Source organism: Copadichromis virginalis, linkage group LG9 (assembly GCF_057382275.1).
Source record: "Copadichromis virginalis isolate Kocher_CV1m ecotype Utaka linkage group LG9, C_Virginalis_male_GT1.1, whole genome shotgun sequence".
In the NCBI taxonomy this organism is placed as follows: domain Eukaryota; kingdom Metazoa; phylum Chordata; class Actinopteri; order Cichliformes; family Cichlidae; genus Copadichromis; species Copadichromis virginalis.
In genome coordinates this window covers 53,954-80,872 of record NC_140626.1, presented here as the reverse complement: position 1 = coordinate 80,872, position 26,919 = coordinate 53,954, and the positions used below count along the sequence as shown (strand labels likewise).

Genomic DNA, 26,919 nt, shown 5'->3' with positions numbered 1-26,919 from the left:
GCAACCCTACTTGTGACCAAGAAAGAGTAATATTTCAAACTCTGCCACTCTGTGTTCCTCCGCCACTGCCTCGTTTGAGTTTTGGACGAAATGGATTCTTGGATATTGGTTATTTCGTCATTTCGAGCTGATTGGAGACTAAAACAGCCAATCAGATTTTTTTTGCATCCAAGTCTGTGATTGGCTGGTTTTGTGGCACAAATATAACGGTGTACAGAAAGAGTTGAGTGGCATAAATGTTGAGAGCGCAAGTAACACATTGCGCAAACAACAAATGCAAAAACTGAGCGAGAGGGACTGCTGTTGTGTGTGTGTGTGTGTGTGTGTGTGTGTGTATGAATAATAGCAAACATTGAAATACATTTTTTTGCACGCAGCAATGAATTTTCTTCACTCAAATTTAGCTTTTCTTCGCTCAAATTAAATTTCTCCTCAAAATGCAACACTTGCACCTGCAGATTTTTTTTCACGTGCACTCAGAATAGTGGCACAAAATAACGCCATAATCGGCTGGATCGGAAGATCAGACAAATGTCTCTGGTAAAATGAGTGTGATATAGTCGTTACTTGCGACCCAGAGTCTAACAAAGAATTGCAACTCACTCCAGCTATGTTGACATTACCTGTGCACTTCTTGCCAATTAAGCCCTTTGGAAAGCTGGAATGACACTTACTTGTTTGTGCACAAGACTGTCTTGTTGGGGTTTTTTTTTTTAGTGGGACTTGTGTCGCTTCTAGTTCCAGTTTGTCCCTCAACTGAAACAGGAATTAGTTTAAATCAGAGTCACATTGGTCTTCCCAAGCTTTTTGTTTTGCCCTTAGCTCTTTTCGCTTGGCTTCAACAGTACTGGGATTCGGCTCATTGTCACAAGAGGGAGCTATGTGGCTGATAGCCATTCAATGGCTGTGCCATACCAATGTAAACAACAAGAAAATTATACCAAAGATCGACAGAGAAGAGCGCTCTTTTGAAAATAACAACAAAATAAAATAAAATGAGTAGTCTCTTTAGACCTGACTCCTGATCAGCAGGATAATGGGAGTTCAATAGTTTCCAGAAAAACAATCCGTATGGAGTAAGCAGTTTTTTCTCTTGCTTATCTGAAATCCTGCGATTTGGAGTAATTCAGACTGTAGATCTACTCCTGCATCCAGAACGCTGGCCACACTGCTTTTGGATTCGCTAAGAGTTTTCACAGGGTCTGGCTCGCCATCCATATCCAGAATCACTTCGGAATCGGATCCAGGATCACAAAAACCAGTCTGCACATACAGTACAGAGCAATGAGCAGAATAGTTCTTAACAGTTTTTCTAAATAAAATGAGATCTCATAAAGTTTTCAAAATCAAGTACACTGGTGTTTTAACATTGTTCTGTCCCTATGAATTCAATCTGTACTGCTTTGCAGCATTAGAATCATATGTAAGGCATATGTAATCACATCATGAAATGTTTGTAACGTAACTAGTTTTAAATAACTTATTTACATGAATTAACCCATAACTGAAATGACAAAGTGCGGAAAAAGCACTGAATAACATTTATGGTGCATCTTGCATTAGTTTTGTACATTTGTGAAGGTGCTTAATCAAAATAGACAATAAAATAAAATACGACACGCCATTTCACACACAATTCAAGTACTCCGACTAGCTTTAGCTTTTTTTAGACAATACAGAATTTTCACTGTTGCAGTAGTTACCACATGTAAAATTAGCATAGGTTTCCCTGCTAACTTATCATTTTTAGTAACTCACCAGAGTTCCCTAAAAAACAAACATACACTCTGCTTGGTTTTGGTCAAGAGTAAAACACATAAAGGCATCTGAAAAGTACATAACTTTAAGTTAGAGACTGTTAAAGATACTTTTTAACACTTATTTTATATTGAAAAACTCTCTGTGTAGCTTGTTAATTGCTCTCTGGCAGTGTTGGGGAGTAACGGAATACATGTACCGCCGTTACGTATTTAAAATACAAAATATGAGTAACTGTATTCCGTTACAGTTACCATTTTAAAAGGTGGTATTTAGAATACAGTTACTTTGTTAAAATAAATAAATTACACGGCGGTATTTTCCTGTTTTATATTGTGGCAGATCAGGACTGTTTGGGTTTTGTTTGACAGCTACGTTCTGTTGTTCCAGGCAGCTGCGTTACGGTTGCAATGGTTACATTGGTTGTTGTTGCTGTGCTTAGCTAATAGGCAGAATGCTACAGGCATAGCCCTAAAGAATGTAGCCTCATGGGCAGTGTAGTCCACGCTGCAGGGACAATGGATTGCCATACCCGTTATGTGTCTGTGAGGAAGAGGAGGGAGAAAAAGGCGAGTGGAAAAGTACGAGCTGTCATCGAGTAAAAACGGGAGCTGGAAGCATGTAAATATAATAATAACCACTGCAGCCAAGAAGAGTGCCTGACAAGCCCAGTTGTAAGTAAGCTATTTAGACTCGACTGTACGCTGTGTTCATGTTTTCCTCCGAAACAATAAGTTCCGTTGAAGCAGCCTTTCAACGCCTCTCTCTGTCTCTCGCAAGCAAAGTTGACCCAGACAACAAAGTTAAGCTAGTTTTTGGCTACGAGCCCGACACGAACCCGACGTATTAGCCAGAGGTCCCTTTACTATGTTTCGGAGCCGCGGACCTTCAGTCACAGTAATAAATCAAACAGTAATAGTACATTCACGTAGTTGTAAAAAAGCATGATAATGTTTTAAGTAATCCAAAGTATTCAGAATACGTTACTCTCATTGAGTAACATAATGGAATACATTACAAAATACATTTTGGGGCATGTATTTTGCAATATGTAGTGGAATACATTTAAAAAGTAACCTTCCCAACACTTGGTGTCTTGCTCTGTTTTGCCTAGCTTAATGCAGCAGCGTGCTTTTGTTGCATTCACTGAACTACGGAAAATCAAAGTGTGTTCAAGGGGTGTCGTAAATTATAATACATGGCAAAAAACAAAAAATACTAGTAACCATGTCTATAAGGGTTACTTACAACACAGAAGGTCAATGCAGACCTCATGCAACCAAATTAGCACATTTAGTGCTTAACACCACATCTACTACTGTGTCTGAATGTGTGGTATTGGCACTGTCATTTTAAGCTTAAGAGTTTAAGCTGAACAGTTTAAGCATTTAAAAAAAGACCACCTAAACTCATTGTAATTATTACGTACTTCTTAAAAGCTAACTTCCAATATATAAAGTTTCTAAAGCACAATGACTGCATAACACATATGGGAGTAAAGATACTGTAAAATGTTTGTGATGATTCAACTGTGCAATCTTACCATAATTCTCTAGCACAGGGCTCCCCAATCCCAGTCCATGAGGGCCAGTGTCCCTGCAGGTTTTAGATCTCACCCTGGGTCATCACACCTGAATCACATGATTAGTTCATTACCAGGCCTCTGGAGAACTTCAAGACATGTTGAGAAGGAAATTTAGCCATTTAAATCAGCTATGATGGATCAAGGACACATCTAAAACCTGCCGGGACACTGGCCCTCATGGACTGGGATTGGGGACCCCTGCTCTAGAAGGACAAGCTAAATTACTTTAGTTTAAACTATAAAGCCAACTGTAACGTTGGACCCAAGAAACATAAGCTGGAGCGAATATGACGACAGCAGAACTTTTATTTAATACTGTGGTTTTGTACTGGGACACAGACACTCCCCCTCTCTCTCTCTGCTGTCACGTCCGCCTCCCTCCTCCGACTGTCACTGCCAACATATAAAGAGACACAATCACTGTCAGATCCCAGCACACCTGTTCACCCCGCCCCTGCGCCGCCCCGGGAGCTCACTGCGTCACCCCTCCTCTGCAGCTGGCCAGAGACCACACCCAAGCCACACCAACCATGACCACTAATCTGGTTTATGGCTTTGGACCTTCACAACAAAACTTTTATCTGAACACAATTTTTAACAAAATGAATTATTATTATTATTTATATTCTTATTCTTATTACTATTATTATTATCATTAGTATTATTATTATTATTATTGAAAATGTAATTAAACATAAATGTTGGTTAAATCTAAATACTGTTTACTTACGTTGCTAAAGAAAGGCTAGATTTTACATTAATAGATGGCACAGATGTTCAAAAGCAACAACAAAGCATTACGGTTGCTGAACACATTCCAGAAAAAAATAATAAACTGCGGGGACTGACCTTTTTAACGAATCATGAAAGCAGTTACATTGCACATTCAAACATTTCATCCTTCTGCACTGAAAGGCAAAATTTACAGCATACTTAGTTTTTTCAAATTTAAGACATTTAAATTAAACTGACTTGATCAGCTTTTTAAATGAAAAAAGGGTAACTTCCTTATCCCTCTGTGGTCTAGGGTATAATTGGCCGTTTTTGACTACTTTTGATTTTACCTCTATATTTCACCTTTAAAAACGGTTTATTTTGCCTTGTTTGGTATCATTATTTTCAGCACAACCTCAAATATCTGAAATTTGAGTTATTTTTTCATTTTTACATACTATATTAGCACAATTGATCTAAATTCAGACAAAAAAAAATCAAAATCCGATTAGAAAAAAGTTATATTTTTTACAGTAAAACCCACAAACATGTTTAACGAATCATTTTCAGAACTTGAAATGCAATTCGAAATTGTACATTTCTAAAAATTATGCACAAGTTTTGCAAACAACAAAGTTATACGGTACTATTCACCTAAAAATGCAGCCAAGGCCTCAGGCTTTTTTTATATAACCATTTATATCTATTTGTAGGACAATCAGGTGTTCTGGATGAAATAAGAAGGCGCACAAATTATTTGTGCCAGTCCAAAAAATTGTTTATGTTCAGTATTAGACAGAGGAGAACAGCACAGGCCTAAACCCTGCAGGTCTGATAGCGGGAGGTGTATCAGTCCTGTTTTCCATGTTGGAACAGCGTTTACACTGGAATCTGCCTTTGGTGGCTTTTGATGGATAAAGTATTCTGATTCTGATTCTATAGCCTCCAAACATGCTAAACATCACTAATGTCTCACATATGAAAACTCGCTCTCTTTCTTTCTTTCTTTCTTTCTTTCTTTCTTTCACTCACCCGCTTTCCGTCGCGCGTGTCACTACTAAAACTTCCCCTTCTAACAGCCAAATGCCACATGTTGCCATATCATTTTTTGATTGGCTGACATGGTAAACTTTAACACCAATAGCGAGTGTTTGCTAGTGCTGTCCGTAGAAAATGCCGTTTTTACCGTTCTTCCCGCTGTAAACACCACTGTTTTGTTCAGAAAAAAACATCGCGTGCATTTTCTATCGTAACTCTGGTTTTATGTGGCCCATCGACACAATTCAAAAACTGGTATATAGTTTGAAGTCCGCACTTTCAAACCAAAATTAAATGGAGACTCAGAGTCGCTGCATCTTGTAGCTATGTCGTCTTAAATTAGTCATGTGATTTTGACGTGACGCCGCATCCGGATGATCTGATATCGTCGTGTTGGTGTTGTTCACAGATCATCATGAAAATGCTGTGCCAGGTTCAACATTGCAAGTGACCAATCACATAGTTGTGACGTTATTCTTTTGCTCGCCAAGCCATTCGTGCATTTATGAAATTCCAATGTTGCTGTATACGGGACAGACTTGACTGGAGAAAGAAGGAGAGAAAGAAAGAGGAAAAGAGAAACAGCTGAGAAGAGGGACGGGGGAGAAGGGCAAAAAACAAAAACCAACAGAATGGGCAGGAAAAAAGAAAAAATGCATATATCGATCACCTGGATCACCTGTTGAGAAAGAAAAAAGAAAACAAGCCGAAGCGAACAAGAGTAATAGAATAAACAACATCACAATGATATATGGGAATATGACAGTAAATACTAAATATTGAACATTATTGTGCAGCACATAAGATCAACAGAACACAGTGTGCTTTGAGGTAGGAGCCAAAAAGGGTGTAGTTTGTGAGTGTGATCAACCGTGTGTACACCTGTGAGCATGGACGCGCTTGTTTTTTTAAAAGGTTCCTTCATGTAATGATCTGCTAGAGGGTGTGGGGGGGCCACAGCCCCGTCCTCCAGGGCATGAAGCAGGTATGGAGGAGATCAAAACTCCAGACATCCAGAGGCCCCCAGAACACAAGAGACCAAGGAAGACTAACAGAGGGGCAGCCGCGCCACTGTCCCAGAAAGAGCTGAGGAGAGTCCCAGATGAGGGTTCACCCAGCAGCCGCGGAGCAGAAGCCAGGGGGAGTTGCAGTGACGCGCCCGTAAGCTCCGCCGGCAGCCAGCTGTGCCTGAGTGACCGAGCCCCAGGCCGAGAGGCTGAGGGCACCCCACCTCCGAAGTGGCCCGAGCGAGCCCCAGGCTCCAGGCCCTGATTAGCGGCCGCCAAGGAGTGAGCCGGCGTGTACCTGGACGCCCATCCCCAGACACAAAGAACCACCAACGCACCGATGTCTGAGGGAGTCCGCCACTGGCAGGGGAAGTGGTGGTGGGGGGAGATAGGCCTCCAAACCTTGGAGGGCCTGAGATGTCCCCAGAGAGGTGGCGTCTGATACCCAACCTGACATATAGACACAGACATACAGGCACACACAGATACAAACATCCATTCCCACCCTCATGCTCTCATATGCACTTACTCCACACTCAACCAACGTGGAGACAGACATAAAGAGACGCTGTACACACAATCACACTCCCCAAGCGTACTCTACGAACCGGGTCTAGGTACCCTTGCCCCTGGAGAGGGGAACTGCACCCAGACCCAAGTGGTGTTACCCTTTTCCCTGCGGTGGGGAGAGGCAGACCACCCCGACTCCGCAGCAGCAGGGAGGCCCCACACTCCAGACCGCAGTCGGATGGCCAACTCCTCCTCCTAGCCCCCCTGCTCCAGCAGGTCGCAGAGAACGGAGGTGAGAGAAGACTCCAAACCTCCCTCCACCCGCTCATTGTAGTGTTGATGCATGTGTGTTCTAAGGTGCATTTAAAACCCAGGAGGGCATGGAGCTACCTGCCAGAGAGCAGCAGGTAAGCGCATAGTCCCTCCTGATAGCCCTCAATGTCTAAGTGTATTTAAAATTGAGAGGTGGGCAACGACGCCAGGGGTGAGGTGTACACCCTGATGGTAACCTGGATTCCATGTATCGTGCCCACCCCCAAGATCCTATATGTATGTGTAATGAGAGTGTGAGTAATGTGAATGTCTAAGTTGTGGGATAAAATTGAGGCAGAGGCAGCCAGAAGAAGACAGAGGGGGGGGTAGCCTCCTCTGCACCCTGGTGACATACCCCTACTCCAAGGCCCTGCATGTGTGGGTGGTTGTGGTGGAGCGGGAAGAGGGAGGCAGCTGGAGATGGGGAGGGAAGGAAGGGAGGGGCAAGTGACCCCTCCCTGGGGCCAGCTCCCCCGCTGACCCCAGTAGGCACCCCCATACTCCGCGACCCGCCAGGGAAAGGGGGCCCAGGCCCATCCAGACCGGGGCCCAGTGCAGCAGCGCCTCCCGGCCCCACAGAGCCTGGGACAGTCCACCCAACCCCACCACAGAGAAAACTGCACCCACCCCACCATCCACTCATCTTCCAGACTACATAAGACAATAGACGCCCAGGCTGAGATCTTCCTCCACCTCTCCTGTATCTCCCCTTCCTGCAGAGAGAGTTCCTGAAGAGAGGAAAGCTCCGTATACAGCAAGTGAAAATAAAATAAACAATAAAAGGTGAATCAAATGGACCATTACGGCAAGGCTGGGATGGTCAATTTGGTAAAGTAAATCCGTTGGGCATCTTTCTTTGCCTTTAGACAATAATTCTGATGGCAAAAGAGCCAAACGGGACAGGCAAAAAAAGAAAAAAAAAAAATGATGGTGGTGGAGACTGATCTGGTGACTGTGAAGGCCATAACGCGTGATACTCAAATTCATCGTAGTTCAATGACCACTCCCATCATGACAGAACCGCTCCATCACAGAAGAAAGGTGATTTTGCAGTGACCCTTCCCTCTAAAAGGTCAAGTGAAGCCAAAATGCATCAGCACAATGTCACCATAGCATAACTGAGCCACCTGATCCCACCACAATAGTTGACCAAGTGTTAAGGGTTTTGCCTCTAATCCTATAATTTCTTTTAATTCAAACTATTTATAAATATGGGAGCTTTGGCTCACATTAAATACATGAATTTTATAGTAGATAGTTTACCGATGTAGCAGTAAGCTTTGTTAGCATACTACCAGAGGAGATCTCGTGACATTTCCAAATCAGAAACCGTGGGTGGACAGAATGATCCGCGCTGCAGTGAACGCCAGGGATGCCAAACGCTGGTATTGTGAGCATGTGGAGTCTCACTCAGACATCACTTTGCACAGTGAGAGCATTTTAAACTAGTGTTCCTTATCATTTATATAGCTGAGTTTGTAAAACTGAGTTCTTTGGGCTGGCTCTCTAATATTGTGTCATGTGCTTGTGGAGTGGTCATTCAATCCCTTAGCCACAGGGAGCTGTTTCTTTTGGACACAGACCCGTGGCATCTTAGTTAGGTAGTTTTGATGTTTTCCCATGTTATACTTACTCTTCATGTTTCCTTTACAGAGTGGACCAGGACATTCACAGTGATCAGTCTGCACAGCAGCATCAAACACACCTGGACTCCATATTTATGGTCTGTACATCAGAGGCGGAGCCAGACATTTTATACACAGTATGCAGTATGCATTGGGAATTTGGGGGGTGGGAGGTGGTGGGGGGGGGAGTAGAAATGACTGGACCTTAAACTTGTTTTTTAATTAAGCAGCAAGGCAGAACAAAATCAGGGTTGTATCAAGACACAAGGACTAAACCCCAATGCAACCAGACCCAGAACTGATCCAGAATTAAAACAGGACTGCAACAGTTCAAAGTCAGGACTACTTTAGGACTTAACCAGAACAGAGCCAGAATCAAAACTAGATGACAGTAGCACTGAAAATCATCATAAACCTGCACTACACTTATTTTTTAGTTCTACACAAACAAGCCTGCATAACTTAATACATATAGAATATGAAAAATAAAACACCTAAAAAAAAAATACACTAGGTACTAGATACATGTTCTGATGAGTTTTGGAAAACAACCATTTGACTAACATGTCTGTCTCACCTGGCTCTTGTTCCATCTCTCTCTCTCTCTTCTCTCTCTCCCTCTTTGTGCTGACAATCAAGCCAAACACCAACATCATCAAATATACAGTTGAAACCAGATATTTACAAACTCTTCAGATAAAAACGCAAACACTTTTTAATTGTAAAACATCAAATCAGACTAAATGTTTATTTTTTTAGATTGATAAATAAAAAAACATATTTGTTAAATTTAACACTAAAGAGAGAACTTGTCTGTATTTCTCAATTGCAAATGGCACCAAAATTGTATTCAAAACTGAGCCCACTTATGGAGGTTCACAATTCTTTTCCTGATGTTATGGTTAGGGATGGGTATTGATAAGATTTTCACGATTCCGATTCCATTTTCGATTCTGTTTAACGATTCGATTCTTTATCGATTCTCTTATCGATTCTTTTTTAAAAAGGAGAACACTAAGTTCGATTAGCTTAGAACTTTGTTTTATATCTTCTCTTTGAACAAGATAGAAATTTACAAGTAACATGGCCTTACAAACCCAGCAGTGAGATCTTAAGAGATCCACAGCCTACGTCTCTTCAATGGGGTGTCACAGGGTCCCCAGGAAAAAAAATTGTAAATGTAAAATAATAAAATAAATATTCTTCTGTAGCAATAAAAAAGTATAACATAAATTATTCTGTAGCAATTACACAAGAATATCCAGTAATGTCCCTGCCTACAATTAAACACATTCACTTACCGAAAATCGGGGCATCTGCTGCGGCAGCCTTTTACCACAAACTTAGTCTCTGCTCGGTGACATTCGTCTATTCTGGCCTGAAAGGAGACTCTACCGGTAGACTGCAGCAAGGACTGCCAGCATCTGAGCCGGACAGACTCTGTCTCTCTCATCATGATCACCTAAATGCACAGTAATGTCAGGTTTTGTAATAAGGCAGATCGCGCTAACATAATATGCACTGTTAGTTGATTATTTACCTGCCGCATTAACGGAAGAGGACGTGCAAACATTACCGCTGCTGCTGGGTTGAGATTCACGAGTCCGGAGCGGAATTAAAAACACGACATTCATTTAAGGTCATCGCGTGTTTTGTGAGCAAATGCTTTTGCATATTCGTAGTGTTTCCTCCCTTAAATGAAATATCTACTTTTCAAGTACTGCAAGTTGCCCTGTTGTTATCCGTTCTCATAAAGTATAACCAAACTTTTGAGCGTTTGAGCCGCTTTCGCGCCGTTTTTCCTGCCAGGTAAATGACGCTCCGCAACGTGGTGACGTCATTCGGGGCGACTGGAATCGATAAGGGAATCGTTTGCAAAAATGGCAAACGATTCCAAGGAATTGAAACAGTGGGAACCGGTTCTCAACAAGAACCGGTTTTCGATACCCATCCCTAGTTATGGTTGATATCTCTTGATTTTCCCATGTCAAAGAAACAGGCTCTGTGTTTTGGGGGTTCCTTATATGCATCCACAGGTGTGCCACCAATTTACTCACATGGACTCTACTAACCTATATGAAGCTTCTTAAGCTAAGAACAGGAAAAACATGTTTTAACAAAAAAAAAAAAAGTATTCATGTCTTTCCCTAAAGTGTATGTTAATATCTGGTTTCAACTGTGAATATACTGCTGTGTATTGAATTCCTCTGGTTTTGTATAGAAAGATGTTGAACAACATGCAAAGCATAATATATAAAATAACATTTACCTGAGTTTTGTCTTTGATAGGAGCCCCTTATGTCCTTTGTTGTGTATAGAGTAAATTTGTTGTATTTAGTGTATTTAATTAGGAGGGTAACAACTGAAAACATGAAATAAACACGTTTGCAGTGGTGTTTTAGGACATTTTTGAATCAAAGCACCCCCAAAGATTACTTACTTTTTTTTGACAATATTTGCTGTTCGTGTGACACACTACTAAAAGTATAAAAACCATAAAGTACTTGGTTAAGACGTAATATTTTAACAACAAAAGTATAGATACCCCCCCCCCCCCCAAAAAAAAAAAAAGAAAAAAAGAAAGAAAAAGGTTTGTTCCAGCTTGCCTCTCCCTGACTCTGGACATTTAGCTGCATTTAACCTTCAGTTACTTTTTATATACTTAGGTAGGAGTCAGACCATGTTTCTTTTTATCTGAAAAACATTACAGCCAGGTAACCTGCAGCGCTGAAAACATGTTTTCCGACGATGTTTGCTACCCTACAGTCTGTCCTGCTCTGTAGTAAAATCAGCAATATTTCACCGTCTTGTTGCTCCCAATAAAAACTTTAAATCTTCTGTAGCCTACTGCTGTTACCACTGTTCTGCTTGAAATGGAATGAGAGAAGTTGGTTATTTTCTCATATCTGCCATAACTGTCATATTTTTTTTTAAATTCCAATCCATTCTTCTTTTGCAGCATTTAAATAACCATCCATCCATCTATCCATTCGCTCATCCTTTTCAGAGTCACGGGGGGCACTGGAGCCTATCCCAGCTGTCATAGGGCGAGAGGCGGGGTACACCCTGGACAGGTCGCCAGTCTGTCGCAGGGCCAACACACAGGGACAGACAACCATTCGCACTCACATTCACACCTAGTGGCAATTTGGATGATCCAATTAACCTATCCCCATAAGTTGCATGTCTTTGGACGGTGGGAGGAAGCCGGAGTACCCGGAGAGAACCCACGCAAACACGGGGAGAACATGCAAACTCCACACAGAAAGACCCCGGCCTGATGTTGGAATTGAACTCTGGAGTTGGGTTGCTTTTCTTTCACAAATGTGGGGATTAACTTGTGTTAAAATGTACAAAACAGTGATGTCATCTTTTGTGACGAGGACCCAGGCACAGAGAGACTTGATGAATTTAAGAATCTTATGAGTTAATAAAGAAATTTGCAGACTTGCACAGAGATGGTAAAATTATGATGACTGATAACAGCGATGAAGACAGCAGACGACGAGGACAGGGAGGGAAATGGGTTTAATTGCACCAAGAAGACAGTCAGAGAGAACTCGGGACAAGTGGAGACATTTAAGGATGCAGGGACTGACAGAGACAGGGAAGAAGTCTCATCGTGACGAAAAAAGTTAATCCTGCCTGGCTGGGCAGCTCTGGGTTTTCAGCACCCCCAAAGCTCTGATCCTAGAATCGCCCCTGGTTGTTCAGCTTTTCATTTCACCATTTGTTGATTCACTCAAAGAACAAGTAATGTAATATGGGTCAAGTGATCAGTTTGATATCATTATTTTGTGATACACCGTCATATTTACATTATTTGTACAGTACGAATGATTTGCTTTGGTACCTGGTCAAACTTAAGCTCTCCCCTGCCTGGCTGCACTTCTCCTACAGCAAATTCGCGGGCAGCTGCTTCTTCACCCTCGCTCAGATGTGTAAGTGCTGTGCTTAGTCGGCTAGTGCCTGAGCGCAGATCATACCAAAATTAGGGGGAATTTATGACTGTGCGCTATGTGCTTCGAATAGCGTGTGTAGTTTTCGTTTAATACAGTTGTCAGTCAAGCATCTAACTATTAAACAAATTACACTCCAAAAGACTCTGGGCTTCTGAAACAACAACCCGGGCTTAGGCCATAAGCTACCGCCCACTCTGGCGATGCTGTACAACAACTACATTTTGCCTAGTTCTTTATACTATTGGAGTTGAGGCAGGATGAAGCAAATTGAATAAAAAACTCAGTGCTGTTTAAAAACAATCATAAATTTTGGTAGGTGGCAAAGTCAAAAAAAGACTCAATGATTATTTGCAACGTAGCATGGTGGCATAGTGGATATCACTGTGGCCTCAAAGCAAGAAGGTCCTGAGTTCAACTCTAACATCAGGGTGGTGTCGCTGTGTTTTTACATTCACGTTGCAATTTAGAGTTACCAATTAACCTAACATAACTACTCCCATATCTTTGGGCTGTGGGAGGAAGCTGGGGTACCCAGATAGAAGCTGTGGGCAGGACATGCAAAATCCATACAGAAAGGCCCTGGCCAGGTTGTGAAATCAAACTCAACTGAACAACATGGGGTCGCAGACACTCTGGGGCGACCGTGGCTCAGGGGATTGGGAAGCGCATCTGTAACCGGAAGATCACTGGTTCGATCCCAAGGCTCTCTGTCCTGGTCGTTGTATCCTTGGGCAAGACACTTTAACCTACCGCCTACTGGTGTTGGCCAGAGTGGCCGATGGTGCGATATGGCAGCCTCGCTTCTGTCAGTCTGCCCCAGGGCAGCTGTGGCTACAACCGTAGCATTTTCACACACACCAGTGTGTGAATGTGAGAGTGAATGAATAGTGGCATTGTAAAGCGCTTTGGGTGATTTGAAAAGCACGATATAAATCCAATCCATTATTATCATTATTATTAAAGGAGCATTCCATGCAACTGTGGAAAAAAGCCTTCCTTACCCTGTGAAAACAGAAAACTACAATATTAGGGGTTGGAAAATCTATCTATTGAAAAACTTAGAACCAGCCAGGTATTTGAATCTGTTCACGAGTTCCAAAGTTTCTCTCCTAACAAGGAGGAAATGAGGCATGCAATGTCTTCTTCTAAAGTCCACCACACTCTATTTTATCTTCCAAAAGTTTGAATTTCACTGGGCATTTCTGAGCATTGCATATGATTAAATCAATTAATTATATTAAACCATTCATTTCCATAAAAAATATTTTCAGTTGTAGTTATATGGTAAATGGCCTGTATTTATATAGCGCTTTACTAGTCCCTAAGGACCCCAAAGCGCTTTACATATCCAGTCATCCACCCATTCACACACAATCACACACTGATGATGGCAAGCTACATTGTAGCCACAGCCACCCTGGGGAGCACTGACAGAGGCGAGGCTGCCGAACACTGGCGCCACCAGGCCCTCTGACTACCACCAGTAGGCAACGGGTGAAGTGTCTTGCCCAAGGACACAACGACCGAGACTGTCCAAGCCGGGGCTCGAACCGGCAACCTTCCGTTTACAAGGCGAACTCCCAACTCTTGAGCCACGATCACCCTTATCGTAGTTATCTAATAATGTATACCCCAGTATTTGGACCAGAGAATAAATGAAAGAATATTGCAGAGGTGAACTGAAACATATCTAAATATTCTGTTGCATGTTCAAAAGGACATGTAATCTTAATTTTATGCAAAATACCTACTGACTTGCTTACTTGTGGTTCAGTGAATGAGGTCATCTTGAACAACCCTGTAGTTGTGTTGCTGTAGGCACAGACTGAGCATCATAATAAGATTTGCCATCCATCCATCCATCCATTTTCATCCGCTTTATCCGAGGCCGAGTCGCGGGGGCAGCAGCCTAAGCAAAGAGGCCCAGACCTCCCTCTCCCCAGCCACCTCCTCCAGCTTATCCGGGAGAACACCAAGGCGTTCCCAGGCCAGCCGAGAGATATAATCTCTCCAGCGTGTCCTGGGTCTGCCCCGGGGCCTCCTCCCGGTGGGACATGCCTGGAACACCTCACCCAGGAGGCGCCCAGGGGGCATCCTTGTCAGATGCCCGAACCACCTCAGCTGGCTCCTTTCGATGTGGAGCAGCAGCTGCTCTACTCTGAGCCCCTCCCGGATGGCCGAACTTCTCACCCTATCTCTAAGGGAGAGGCCAGCCACCCTTCGGAGGAAGCTCATTTCTGCCGCTTGTATCCGCGATCTCGTTCTTTCAGTCACTACCCACAGCTCGTGGCCATAGGATTTGCCAGAAATCTTATAATTTGGTTTCTTCTCCATTCATGAGATATTTTTATACCACTATTGCATGTGCTTAAATTGTTTCTTCTCTGTCCTATATTTTAGGGTTTTTTTGTTTGTTTGTTTGTTGTTGTTTTCATTTAGTGTTTCCTAAGTGTCTCTTCTCTGCGTTTCCCTTCATCCTGCAAACTACTGAGGTTGTTGAGTGACTGGGTGATTCACAAGATATTCTGTTCCAGATGTTGGAGGAAAATATCATTACTTTTGTGAAGAAAGAACTGAAAGAGATCCAGACCATTCTGGGAAGTGCAGGTTTTCCGGGTTACTTATCGAGTCAGAGAGAAGATGAGAAAGTACTAGAGTGTGAGGATGAAGAACAGAAGGCAAGCATCAAAGTGGTGTTTGTAAAGATCATGCTGCTTTTCCTAAGGCAAATGAAGAAGGAAGAACTGGCTGACCATTTGCAGAAAAGTAAGCAGACTTATACTGCTGGATGAATGGAAATGTCACTAATGTCTGAAGAGATTGATCAGGATGTATTTAAAATATGTGTGTTTGATAACTCCTTCATATTGTCTTTTTTACTAGTACTTTTAGGAATTTCCACAAGGAACTATCAATGGAGTCAACGTAACCTTAAATCTACCCTGAAGAAGAAGTTCCAGTGTGTGTTTGAGGGCATCGCTAAAGCAGGAAACCCAACCCTTCTCAATCAGATCTACACAGAGCTCTACATCACAGAGGGAGGGACTGCAGAGGTCAATGATGAACATGAGGTCAGACAGATTGAAATTACATCCAGGAAAGCAGACACTCTGGAAGCAACAATTAGGCAAGAAGAAATCTTTGATGGCTCACATGGAAGAGATGAACCAATCAGAACAGTGCTGACAAAGGGAGTGGCTGGCATTGGGAAAACAGTCTTAATACAGAAATACAGCCTGGACTGGGCTGAAAACAGAGCCAACCAGGACATCCAGTTCATGTTTCCATTCACTTTCAGAGAGCTGAATGTGCTGAAAGAGGAAAAGTTCAGCTTGGTGGGACTTGTTCATCACTTCTTTACTGAAACCAAAGAAGCAGGAATCTGCAGCTTTGAAGACTTCCAGGTTGTGTTCATCTTTGATGGTCTGGATGAGTGTCGGCTTAATCTGGACTTCAACAACACTGCAACCCTGACTGATGTTACAGAGTGCACTTCAGTGGATGTGCTGCTGATAAACCTTATCAGAGGGAAACTGCTTCCCTCTGCTCGCCTCTGGATAACCACACGACCTGCTGCAGCCAATCAGATCCCTCCTGACTGTGTTGGCATGGTGACAGAGGTCAGAGGGTTCACTGACCCACAGAAGGAGGAGTACTTCAGGAAGAGATTCAGAGTTAGGAAGAAGATCAGCACCATCATCTCCCACATCAAGACATCACGAAGCCTCCACATCATGTGCCATATCCCAGTCTTCTGCTGGATCACTGCTACAGTTCTGGAGGATGTGCTGGAAACCAGAGAGGGAGGACAGCTGCCCAAGACCCTGACTGAGATGTACATCCACTTCCTGGTTGTTCAGGCCAAAGTGAAGAAGGTCAAGTATGATGGAGGAGCTGAGACAGATCCACACTGGAGTCCAGAGAGCAGAAAGATGATGGAGTCTCTGGGAAAACTGGCTTTTGATCAGCTGCAGAAAGGAAACCTGATCTTCTATGAATCAGACCTGACAGAGTGTGGCATCGATATCAGAGCAGCCTCAGTGTACTCAGGAGTGTTCACACAGATCTTTAAAGAGGAGAGAGGACTGTACCAGGACAAGGTGTTCTGCTTCATCCATCTGAGTGTTCAGGAGTTTCTGGCTGCTCTTCATGTCCATCTGACCTTCATCAACTCTGGACTCAATCTGCTAGAAGTAAAAGAAAAAAGCTCACAGAAGTCTGAAAAAAGAGATCTTACATTCTTCTACCAGGGTGCTGTGAACAAGGCGTTACAGAGTCCAAATGGACACCTGGACTTGTTCCTCCGCTTCCTCCTGGGTCTTTCACTGCAGACCAATCAGACTCTCCTACAAGGTCTGCTGACACATACTGGAAGTACCTTACAGATCAATCAGATAACAGTCCTGTACATCAAGAAGATGATTAGTGAGAATCTGTCTGCAGAGAAAAGCATCAATCTGTTCCACTGTCTGAACGAACTGAATGATCGATCTCTAGTGGAGGAGATCCAACAATCCCTGAGATCAGGAAGTCTCTCAACAGATAAAATATCTCCTGCTCAGTGGTCAGCTCTGGTCTTCATCTTACTGTCATCAGAAAAAGATCTGGATGTGTTTGACCTGAAGAAATACTCTGCTTCAGAGGAGGCTCTTTTGAGGCTGCTGCCAGTGGTCAAAGCCTCCAGCAAAGCTCTGTAAGTAAATTTGTAGTTTTTCTATTATTTTTCAAATTAGCATTTATATTTAAGAAAAGAAACAGACATGCATAATTCAAAGAACCCAACCAGTGCACTGGTCCTATCAAAATCTTTAAACTTATTAAATACAATGACTGACAGCACTCACCATCAAGTAAGTAACAGTTTTTAATCTTTCAGAACAGCTTAAAATACCTCAGTGATACAACTACTGTATCATATATAAATATTCCGATAATGCTGATTATATTCTAAATATGCTGCTGGTGAATAAATTCAAATTCCTTATTTTGCGTAGGATTTCTTTTTTTCCAAATCTAAGTCTCACTCTCTCCTTCTTGGAAAATTTCCTAAACTTTTCTTTTCTTTTTGCTGGGACATCAACATCGCTGTCTAGCTCAATCCATTGCATCTTCTCCACAATAATTCAGCTGTCAACATCTACCACCTTCAATGTCATTTTTACCAAAATAAGACAATAGATCTCATCCTTCACCCTCCTCTTGCAGATTTACTAGTCTCAGGGTGTTCACTCATGATCATGATTTTGTCTGGGTATTTTGTTCATTATTTTAAATTTACAGAGTGTAATTATCAGACTGTAACTACATGCCACAGTCCTTCAGTCTAGCTTTTCCCAGCCAGTGGTAGAATTTTTTAATACCAGCCTCTTCTTCTTTCTGCCACTGGTACTGCCACTGGGCCTATCTTTCTATGATGGCTCATGTTCTTGCTGTTGGATGGATTTCTGCTGCCTGAGGTAATCACTAAGCACCTGGTTAGTTGTGAGTATCTTACTCACGGATGTTTGTTGTTTCATCCTGAATAGCAGTTTTGATAATCACTAGACCTAGGCTTCCTTCCTCCACTTGGTGTACAGTTTTAGGATGCTGGGCATTGGATGAAAAACTTCTTGCTTGTCTTGATGACAGTGACTTCTATCTCCTCTTTGATGACTGGCAGGGCATAGGTGTTGATTTCCTGGAACAACTTCTTCCTATTCAGCGGACTCCTCTGAACTTGCCTTACTCTCTTTGGGTATTTGGTGGTTGCAGCTTTCCTAGCAGCCTCTTCATTTTTACCATTTACCCTTTGGGAATCCCAGGTATCTGTACCTGTCCTCGTTGTCTCTAATATTTCCGTTCTTTGTTAGTATCCAACTTAGCTTCTCCAGTGTGTATGAATGTCTTTGCTATAGATGCTAGTGGTATGGATCAGTGAATCGGTGTCTTGTTCACTCCTGGCACTCAGCTGGACGGCATCACTACCTGCATCATGCTAGAAAGTGGGTCAAGTGGTTAATGATTGCTCTAATCCATAGGCTGTATCCATAGCCGGTCTTATTGATGAGTTGACTGAGGGGATTCAGGCATATGCAGAACAGCAGTGGGGACAGTGCATGTCTTTGTCAAATCCTGCACTTGATGGTGACTTGTGCAACTGGTTTGAAGTTAGCCTCTAGAGTTGTTTTCCACATCCCAGATGAATTTCTGGTAAAGGTCCTTAGTGTCCTGTTGATCTTGTATAAGGCAGTCATGCTCTGTGGAGGTTTGTAAAGCTAAGTTAAAGACCCACTTGTTCACCCTATCCTACGTGTCTTAATTCTATGCCTATCAGTTTTTAAGTTGTTATCATTTTTTTTAATTGTATAGTTTTTTTCTGTATTACTCTATATTACTATTTATTTATTCATCTTTTTAACTTCAAACAACTGTTCAGCACTTTTTTTTGAAAGCGCTTTATAAATAACGTTATTATTGTATAGTTCTAGGCATTCCAGGATACATGTGAATGGTAAATGAACTGGCTCTTAAATGTACCTTTTCTACCCTAACTGAGCACTCAAAGGGAATTTAACATGACTTGCTTCATAGACCTATTTATACAAGCACTTTTTTCTATATCCCTAAAGGTTGTTTCTGTTCATCTGGATGTAGCATTTTCAGTGCTAAAAAAACAAAAACAAAAAAACATTACGTCTAGATAATACCATAATCAGCTATTTTGGCATTCCCTTATCTGGATGACTGACCATGTAGCAAGACACTTTTTGATCTTATAGTCTTGAGTGAATACTCCGTCTTCCAGAAGCTGGTGTTTTGCCTGTCTTTTGTTTCTTTCAGGGACACACTCGTGTATTAATCCATCTGTTCATAGTGACTCTCATGAAACCTATATATAAATAAAAGAATAATAAAAGAATAATTCTAAATATAATTCTGATTACCACAGATGCCTGTTTCTTCTTACCTTTGATGTACTAAATTTTATTCTCACAGAATTGCTTACTGTTTTACTTTTGGTATTTTCTGACAGCAAAAATAATTTGGCTTTTCATCTCATTCTGCTTGTATAAACCTTTTAGTAGGGACACTTTTTTACAGCTAGTGTTTGACAGACTAGGTCTAAAAGTGTGACAATGATCCATGATATATCCATGACTGAAAGCTTCAAACCAAACGTATTACAAATAGGTATCACTGAAATGTAACAGTTTTAAACTTAGATGTTCAATTTTGCTTTATTGTTCAAATAAAAGAGTTTTGTATATGTTCCAAGCTTAAATTGTAACTGTTTGTAACCATAAATTATAGTACCTAGTGAGATAACCACCCCCCCCCCCCGACTGTTCTAATACTGTTCCCATATCAGGAGTTCAATTTCAGTAGTGTTCTCTTTCTTTCTCCTCCACATTATCCTGTGTTCATATTGAGATGTACATTTCAGTGTTTCTTTAATGTTAGCTGTTCTGAACTGTCTCCCTAATGTTATGTTTGTGTAATGTATGTATTGTTGAAAGGGTTACACTTTCACTGCAGGCAACCTCAAGTGACAAATAAAGCTTCATCATAATTATCATCATCATAATCATCACTAAGAATAAACTTCAACACCTGTGTTATGTGTCGTCTCGTGAATAATTTTCCAGACTGAGTGGCTGTTACCTCTCAAAGAGAAGTTGTGAAGCTCTGTCCTTGGCTCTCAGCTCCCAGTCCTTTAGTCTGAGAGATCTGGACCTGAGTAACAACAACCTGATGGATTTGGGAGTAAAGCTTCTCTCTGCAGGACTTGCCGGTCTACAATGTACACTGGAAACTCTCAGGTCAGAATTCAAACTTTTTGAAATATTCTCCAGATTCTCTCTGAGTAATCCGGCTTCCTGCAACAGTCGAAAGACATCTAATTAGTGGGGTTAGGTTAATTGGGTATTCTACATTGCTTAGTGGTGTGAATAGTTGTGTCTCTGTTTTTCCTGACAACCTGTCCAGGGTGTACTCTGCCTCATGCTCATCTGATTGTTGGTGTTTTCTCTGTATTATTGCAAGGCCTTTACCATATGCTATATAACACCTTGAAGTGACTGTTGGGATTTGGCACTATATAAATAAAGTTGAATTCATTATGTTCTGTGGTATCAGTCTATGTCAGGGCTGGGGGAAATTCAGGTCTCAAGAAGTGGTGTCCTGCAGGTTTTAGATGTGTCCATGATCCAAAACAGCTGATTTAAATGGCGACATGTCTTAAAGTTGTTTAAAGGCCTGGTAATGACCTTGGCATTTGGTTCAGGTGTATTGACCCAGAGTGATATCAAAAACCTGCTGGACACGGGCTCTTGAGACCTGAAGTTCACCACCCTTGATCTATGTTTAAAAATAAAAGTTAACACTCTGCCTTTCCTTCTCTCTTGCTGACTGCTGTCACATCACCCTCTTCTACTCTACCTTTGTTATTTGCCAACAGTACCATGGTTTCTACTGTGTCAGTCAATGATACTAGAGGTGGTCATTTTTAATTCAGGCACTCACTGATCCAATATGGATCTCCATCCATCCTCTTCTGCTTATCCTTGAAGCCTATCCCAGCTACCACTAAGCACCCTGGGCTGGTCGCCAGCCTGTCATAAGTCAAACACATAGACAGACAACCATTCACACTCACAAATGGGGCAATTTAGAATTACTATTTAACCTAACCCCACTAATTGCACGTGTTTGGACGGTGGGAGGAAGCATGGAGTACCCAGAGAGAACCCATCCAGAAAGGCCCTGACGAGGTGGTGGAATTGAACTCAAGACCTTCTTGCTGTGAGGCTAATCACTCTGCCACAAAATTGTCTGACTATAGACTATATAAATTTTTAATAGTCCACATGTTTAGTTTAGCAAAAATTTTATGTGGGATACCCTTCCTAATGAAACCCTACCCATTTATTCAGCTTGGGACCAGCACTAGGAGTATTAAAGTTATCACTAATGTTTAATATAGTGATGTTCCTAAATTAAATCATATATTTATTGCTTTAAGAATTGGCTTTTGCTGAAAAGCTTTTAGTTGTCTCAAAATGGTGTAGCAAGAGAAATGACATGGACTAGAAAGAGGCCATGTATTTCAAGTAAAATTATTCATCTCATTAAAAAACCCCACAAATGATTAATACTGTAGTTTCTAGTTTTCAAAAACAGAGGTGTATTTTCAAAGATCTTGAGACATCTAATGTTATCTGTAATTAACTCTCACACAATAAACAAAGTTAAACTGAATTGAATAGAGTAATGGATAAAATTGTAAATATATATATATATATATATATAAATCCATTTGGCAAACTCTTCAGAGATAAATTAATGTTTTTCTGTACCTGCAGTCTTTCAGGCTGTCTGATCACAGAGGAAGGCTGTACTTCTCTGGCCTCAGCTCTGAGCTCCAACCCCTCCCATCTGAGAGAGCTGGACCTGAGCTACAATCATCCAGGTGACTCTGGAATGAAGCTGCTGTCGGCTGGACTGAAGGATCCAGACTGGAGACTGGACACTCTCAGGTATGGAGAAAATGTCGGAAAGAGAAAGAACAGCTGGAAAGAGTTGCTCTGTCCTTTTTTTGGTTCTAATTTGTTTCATGCAGATGTGAGATGTTAAATCAAACATGCAGGACTATTTTAATTAATAAAGAACACTTGTCTAGTTTAAAAATTATATCTATCTTGAGAACTGGGTGAATCTCAGGGAATCATTTTTATGTGTGATCAAAAACAGGGTAATGTTGTCCTGTGTTATAAAATGAATTAACCCGTCAATGGATCTGCAGCAAGCCAGCAACTATAAATCACATGACCAATTATACGATGTAGCAGCAAAACACATCCTCATTGAGTGTCCATTTAAACTTGGGTCAAAAGCACTTATTTCAAACTGTATAATCAAGTAAAACTAGATCGTTGACAAATAATTTACGCTATCCTTATTCCTGAATATAGTTATTAAGTTTCCTGCAGAAAGAAAATGAAAAAGGTGGATTTTCTAAGGAGAGGACTTGCACGCAGAGTGTTTTTAAGCAAAAAACAACTTCACATTCTATTTCCTTACCTACCAAGCAAGGAAAATCCAACGTTTATTGGTTGGTTAGGAAGAGAAGAAAGTTGTGGGAGTGACGGCATGCTCACAACAATGAACAATAACATCATACGCAGGTTTTGAGATATGGAATGTATAGTTACTGAAGAAAATTAGAACAAAAAAAAGTATGTTTCTAGAAGGTAAAATAATTGATTCACTGCTGTATTAATTTCATTGTTTTATTTTGTTTTTGTTTGGTTTTGTGCATCTGTGACAAAAAGACTTAAACACTCCAGGGATTGTCTAGAAAAATTCATATTTACTCTGTTTTCATGTTTTTACTTTCTTGTATATGCTTGTCAGCATGCCTGCTGCTCTGGTCTCCAGTTATCTCATCTCCAGGTCCTGGCATCCTACTGAATTTGCTGAAGAGGCATAATGATGACTGGCTGCTAACCACCCTAGCCTGAAACTACACCTTGAATGCATTGTTCCAGCCCTCGCTGGCAGCTGAGCCACAAACTACACCTCGCCACATACCCCAATCATCCCAACTTAGGCCTCAGAACCAATTCGCTTTTTTTTGGTCTGGGAAAGCAGGAAGAATGTCATGGCATCTAGTGCCTGGGCCACTCTCTTTTAATAAATGGTGCACAATCATGTTGTGTAATCCAGTAGAAATAATAAAAAGCGATATAACTGCCCTCCCCTGAAATGGCCTGATGAGGTCTGTACCAATGCACTCAAACAGGACCTCTATTGTATGTAGTGGGTGCAAAAGCACTTTTGGAATGGCTGGCTGATTCATCAGCTGACATTCCAAGCTTGATGACCACCATGGGTACACATCCCCTGGGATAGCGGGCCAATATGATGAGGCAATTATTCTCTTCAGAGTTTTGTGTTCCTCTTCCATGAAGGTGTCACAACTTACTTGATCCACTTGATCTATTTTGTGTAATCAACACAAAATTGTTGCCAAATTTGGTTCCTTTGGTACCTAACCATCACTCACCCCATTCATGGTGGTGATCCTTCATTGCAGAGGCATGCCTTTAGCCACCTGGCATTAACCAAAGGCCATTTCTGGTACCCCTGAACCACTGGTGGTGGTCCTTCAAGGAGAGGCCCCAGACAGTCATCAATTCCCTGCACAACTGAGCAGAGCAACCCTGCTCTGCAGCAGGCAGAAATTTGCAGTGTAAAACCTGATAGGTTTGTAGCTTGAACCTATTCGCTGGAACGTTGAAGACAATATAATTACACAGCAAGCAAGACACGAAGTAGGCAAAGTTCTTCTTGTTACTCATGCATGAGGGAGACCTGCCTGGAGGAGCCAAGTGTCGTTCCACCACTTGACCTCCGTCAGACTCTCAGCCAGGTTCCCCATAGCACTCCTTTTATTGTGGTTACATGAATATGCATAGGGTCATTAACATATAACATCTTACATAGGTATACATGTGAACATGTGTGTGTGTGTGTGTGTGTGTGGGGTCAGAGTGTGACCCCATAAACGACGTCCCTTAACCTGCTGGTCTGGAAAATCCAACAGTTCATCTAAACAAAAGGGACTTAAGCTAAAACAGATACAGCCACGTTTATCCTGCCATAAAACAATAAAATAAGGTACGACCTCTTCTCATGCTCCCAGGATGTGGGTGTGCATTCTAGTGTGGAATACACACCAAGCCTTTGCAGCCTGTTAAAGATCACACATCCTATCACTACACAATTGATTATACACCTCTAAGCATATATGGTTAAATATTTCTAAGCATAAATGACAATCAACAATACAAAACCTAACAAAACGTGCCTCAAGTTGGACAAGAATAGTAGCAAAAGTAGCAAGCTGTCCTTTAAGCTAAAAAGAAGAGGAATTTAAAGAAAATGAAGCCCACAATTTGAATCATTCATATTAAATTCCAAACAGTTTAGTTCAATTAAATTTAATTTGTATATTGGGTATTCATCCCCTAGGTGTTCCAGTATGCATGACAAATATCCTTGGGCAATATACTAACTGCAAGTTGTTTTCCAATGCATGTACTGAAGGGTGAATGTGTGTGACTGAAGGAAAAGGAAAGTTCCTGTGTGAATGGGGACATGAAGCATGTTTTAGGAAGAGTTTTGGGTGGTCAAGGAAGAGCAAAAAAGTGCTATATAAAAATTAGACAATTTACCATTCCTTTTTTAGTGTCTAACAGTGTGTGTATGAGAGCCATGTAATGTCCATGTGGGCATGCTGAAAGACACTGTGCTGGTCTGACCCCCCTCCTCCTTTCAGGGTGGAGCCTGCTGGAGTCCGATGGTTGACACCAGGTCTGAGGAAGTGTAAGTGTGTTTTTAATGGGATTCATGAAAACAAAGCAGCACACATTCAACCATCTTAATCATGTCAGGAGTCATCATCAAAGTGTCAATCAATGAACAGATGATGGATCAATAACTGCAGCTGGATTGTGTTTGTTCTCTCCATCAGATTCCTGTCAACTCACAATCGACACAAACACAGTGAACACAAAGCTCCAACTGTCTGACAACAACAGGAAGGTGACACATGACTGGAAGGAGGTTCAGTCATATCCTGATCATCCAGACAGATTTGATTATCGGCCCGAGTTTCTTTGTAGTAATGGCCTGACGGGTCGCTGTTACTGGGAGGTTGAATATAAAGGAGGGGTTTACATATCAGTGAGTTACAGAAGAATCGGGAGGAAAGGAGCCAGTGATGAATGTGTGTTTGGAAATAACAAATTATCCTGGAACCTGTACTGCTCTAATGATGGTCCTCATTCTGTCTGGCACAATAATAGAGAAACATCCATCTCCTCCTCCTCCTCTTCTGTCTCTAACAGAGCAGCAGTGTATGTGGACTGTCCTGCTGGCACTCTGTCCTTCTACAGAGTCTCCTCTGACACTCTGATCCACCTCCACACCTTCAACACCACATTCACTGAAACCCTTTATCCTGGGTTTATCATTGGTCCTGGTGCCTCAGTGTCCCTGTGCTGAGTGGAGTGTAAAGAGTGTCTCCTGTTAGAGAAACACTGACTGTTGAACAGATAGTTCAGTCTGTACATGTCTGTCTTTTTCACTCGCAAACACGTTTTCAGATTCATGGATTCAATCAGTTGATGTTTGAAACTCTTCTAAATGATTCCTTGTAAACTTCTTCCTCTTCAGTCCTTTAAAAATGGAAGCTCCCATTATTCCAGGATCCACTTGCCAATATGTCGTGTTTCTCTGAAGCTGAGTTCACAACCAGCTCCTCTGCGTTTTCAACAAGTCTGAGCTAATTAAAATGAATGATTGCTGAATTGATTTCTCTTTCTTAATGAGATGTTTCCAAACTCTCCAGATGCTCTTACTGTTTCAATCATTGTTGGAAGCTCATCATTTGAAAATGTTTTAGACATAGAAGCTGAAAATATGGCTCAGTAGTTTCGAATCCTGTTCCAACCAGAATCTGATTGTCTTGAGGGATCATAATGCATGTGGCTTATCTAATAAACAGCAGACAATGCATTTATTATTTGAAGCTGGACTTGTTTTTCACAGAGACAGTTCCAACATGAATATTTTTCAGTATGTTGGTAACAGCTATATTTGAATTTTCTTAGAAATGTGAAAACATTCCTATATAGCATTGCATATGTTCTGTATAAAATTGTTTGGTTAAAGTGAGCGACTCACAGCGGCTCTTGATGAGCATAACATTCTTGATAATTTGCAATCCGGTTTTCGTAGAGCTCATTCCACCGAAACTGCCCTTCTTAGAGAGTCCAGTGATATATTAATAAATTATGATGGTGGTGAGTGCACTGTTTTACTGTTGTTAGACCTGACCTCTGCTGATCTCTGTGTTTCATCAACAGGAACAACATGTTGTTAAACAGGACTGTATAAAGACTAAGAGTCTGACTCACACCTGAACAATGAGGCTGTGCAGCATCGTCCTGTCACACCTGCCCTGCAGCTAAACCACTCATATCAGTTTGAGCCCAAACAGTAACACGGTCACATGACTGACGAGGCCAATGCGCCCAGACAAACGTCTTCCTCGTGGAACTAAGTTGTCCCTGTTATCAGATTTGTGAGCAGCAGCTGAAACTACCACACGAATAAATGTTCTTCAAACTGTTTGATTCCAGCCAATCAATAATCTATAATCATGAGGATTTGCCTTGAAACACAAGAGCTGAACGTGTGGTTACATTGTAACCTTGGTTCTCTGAGTGACAGACCATCTCTCCCTCTGTTACATATGGAACAGAGGGGAGAGAGAGTGTCGATGTGATGGAGAACATCAGGTCCAAACATCACAGAAACAAACAAACAAACAATTATTGTAACAATTACTTGTAACGCGTTAC

The 26,919-nt window shown here is 41.6% G+C and overlaps 1 protein-coding gene across 1 annotated transcript; it reads left to right on the top strand.

Annotated features, from left to right (window-relative positions):
• Window positions 1–1,071: 1,071 nt before the first annotated feature.
• On the top strand, window positions 1,072–25,760 carry LOC146701012 (protein NLRC3-like). Its single transcript, XM_085469272.1, has 7 exons — window positions 1,072–1,076; window positions 8,578–8,647; window positions 15,046–15,277; window positions 15,404–17,204; window positions 20,137–20,310; window positions 24,831–24,877; window positions 25,026–25,760. The coding sequence occupies exons 1-7, from the start codon at window positions 1,072–1,074 to the stop codon at window positions 25,556–25,558; spliced, it is 2,862 nt and encodes a 953-aa protein (XP_085325398.1). The 3' UTR covers window positions 25,559–25,760.
• Window positions 25,761–26,919: the final 1,159 nt, after the last annotated feature.

Excerpts from the sequence above, each read along its gene's own strand:
- LOC146701012 (XM_085469272.1), top strand. Across the intron at positions 15,278-15,403 it reads GGCTGACCATTTGCAGAAAA|GAATTTCCACAAGGAACTAT; the intron begins GTAAGCAGACTT and ends TAGTACTTTTAG. Across the intron at positions 17,205-20,136 it reads AAAGCCTCCAGCAAAGCTCT|ACTGAGTGGCTGTTACCTCT; the intron begins GTAAGTAAATTT and ends ATAATTTTCCAG.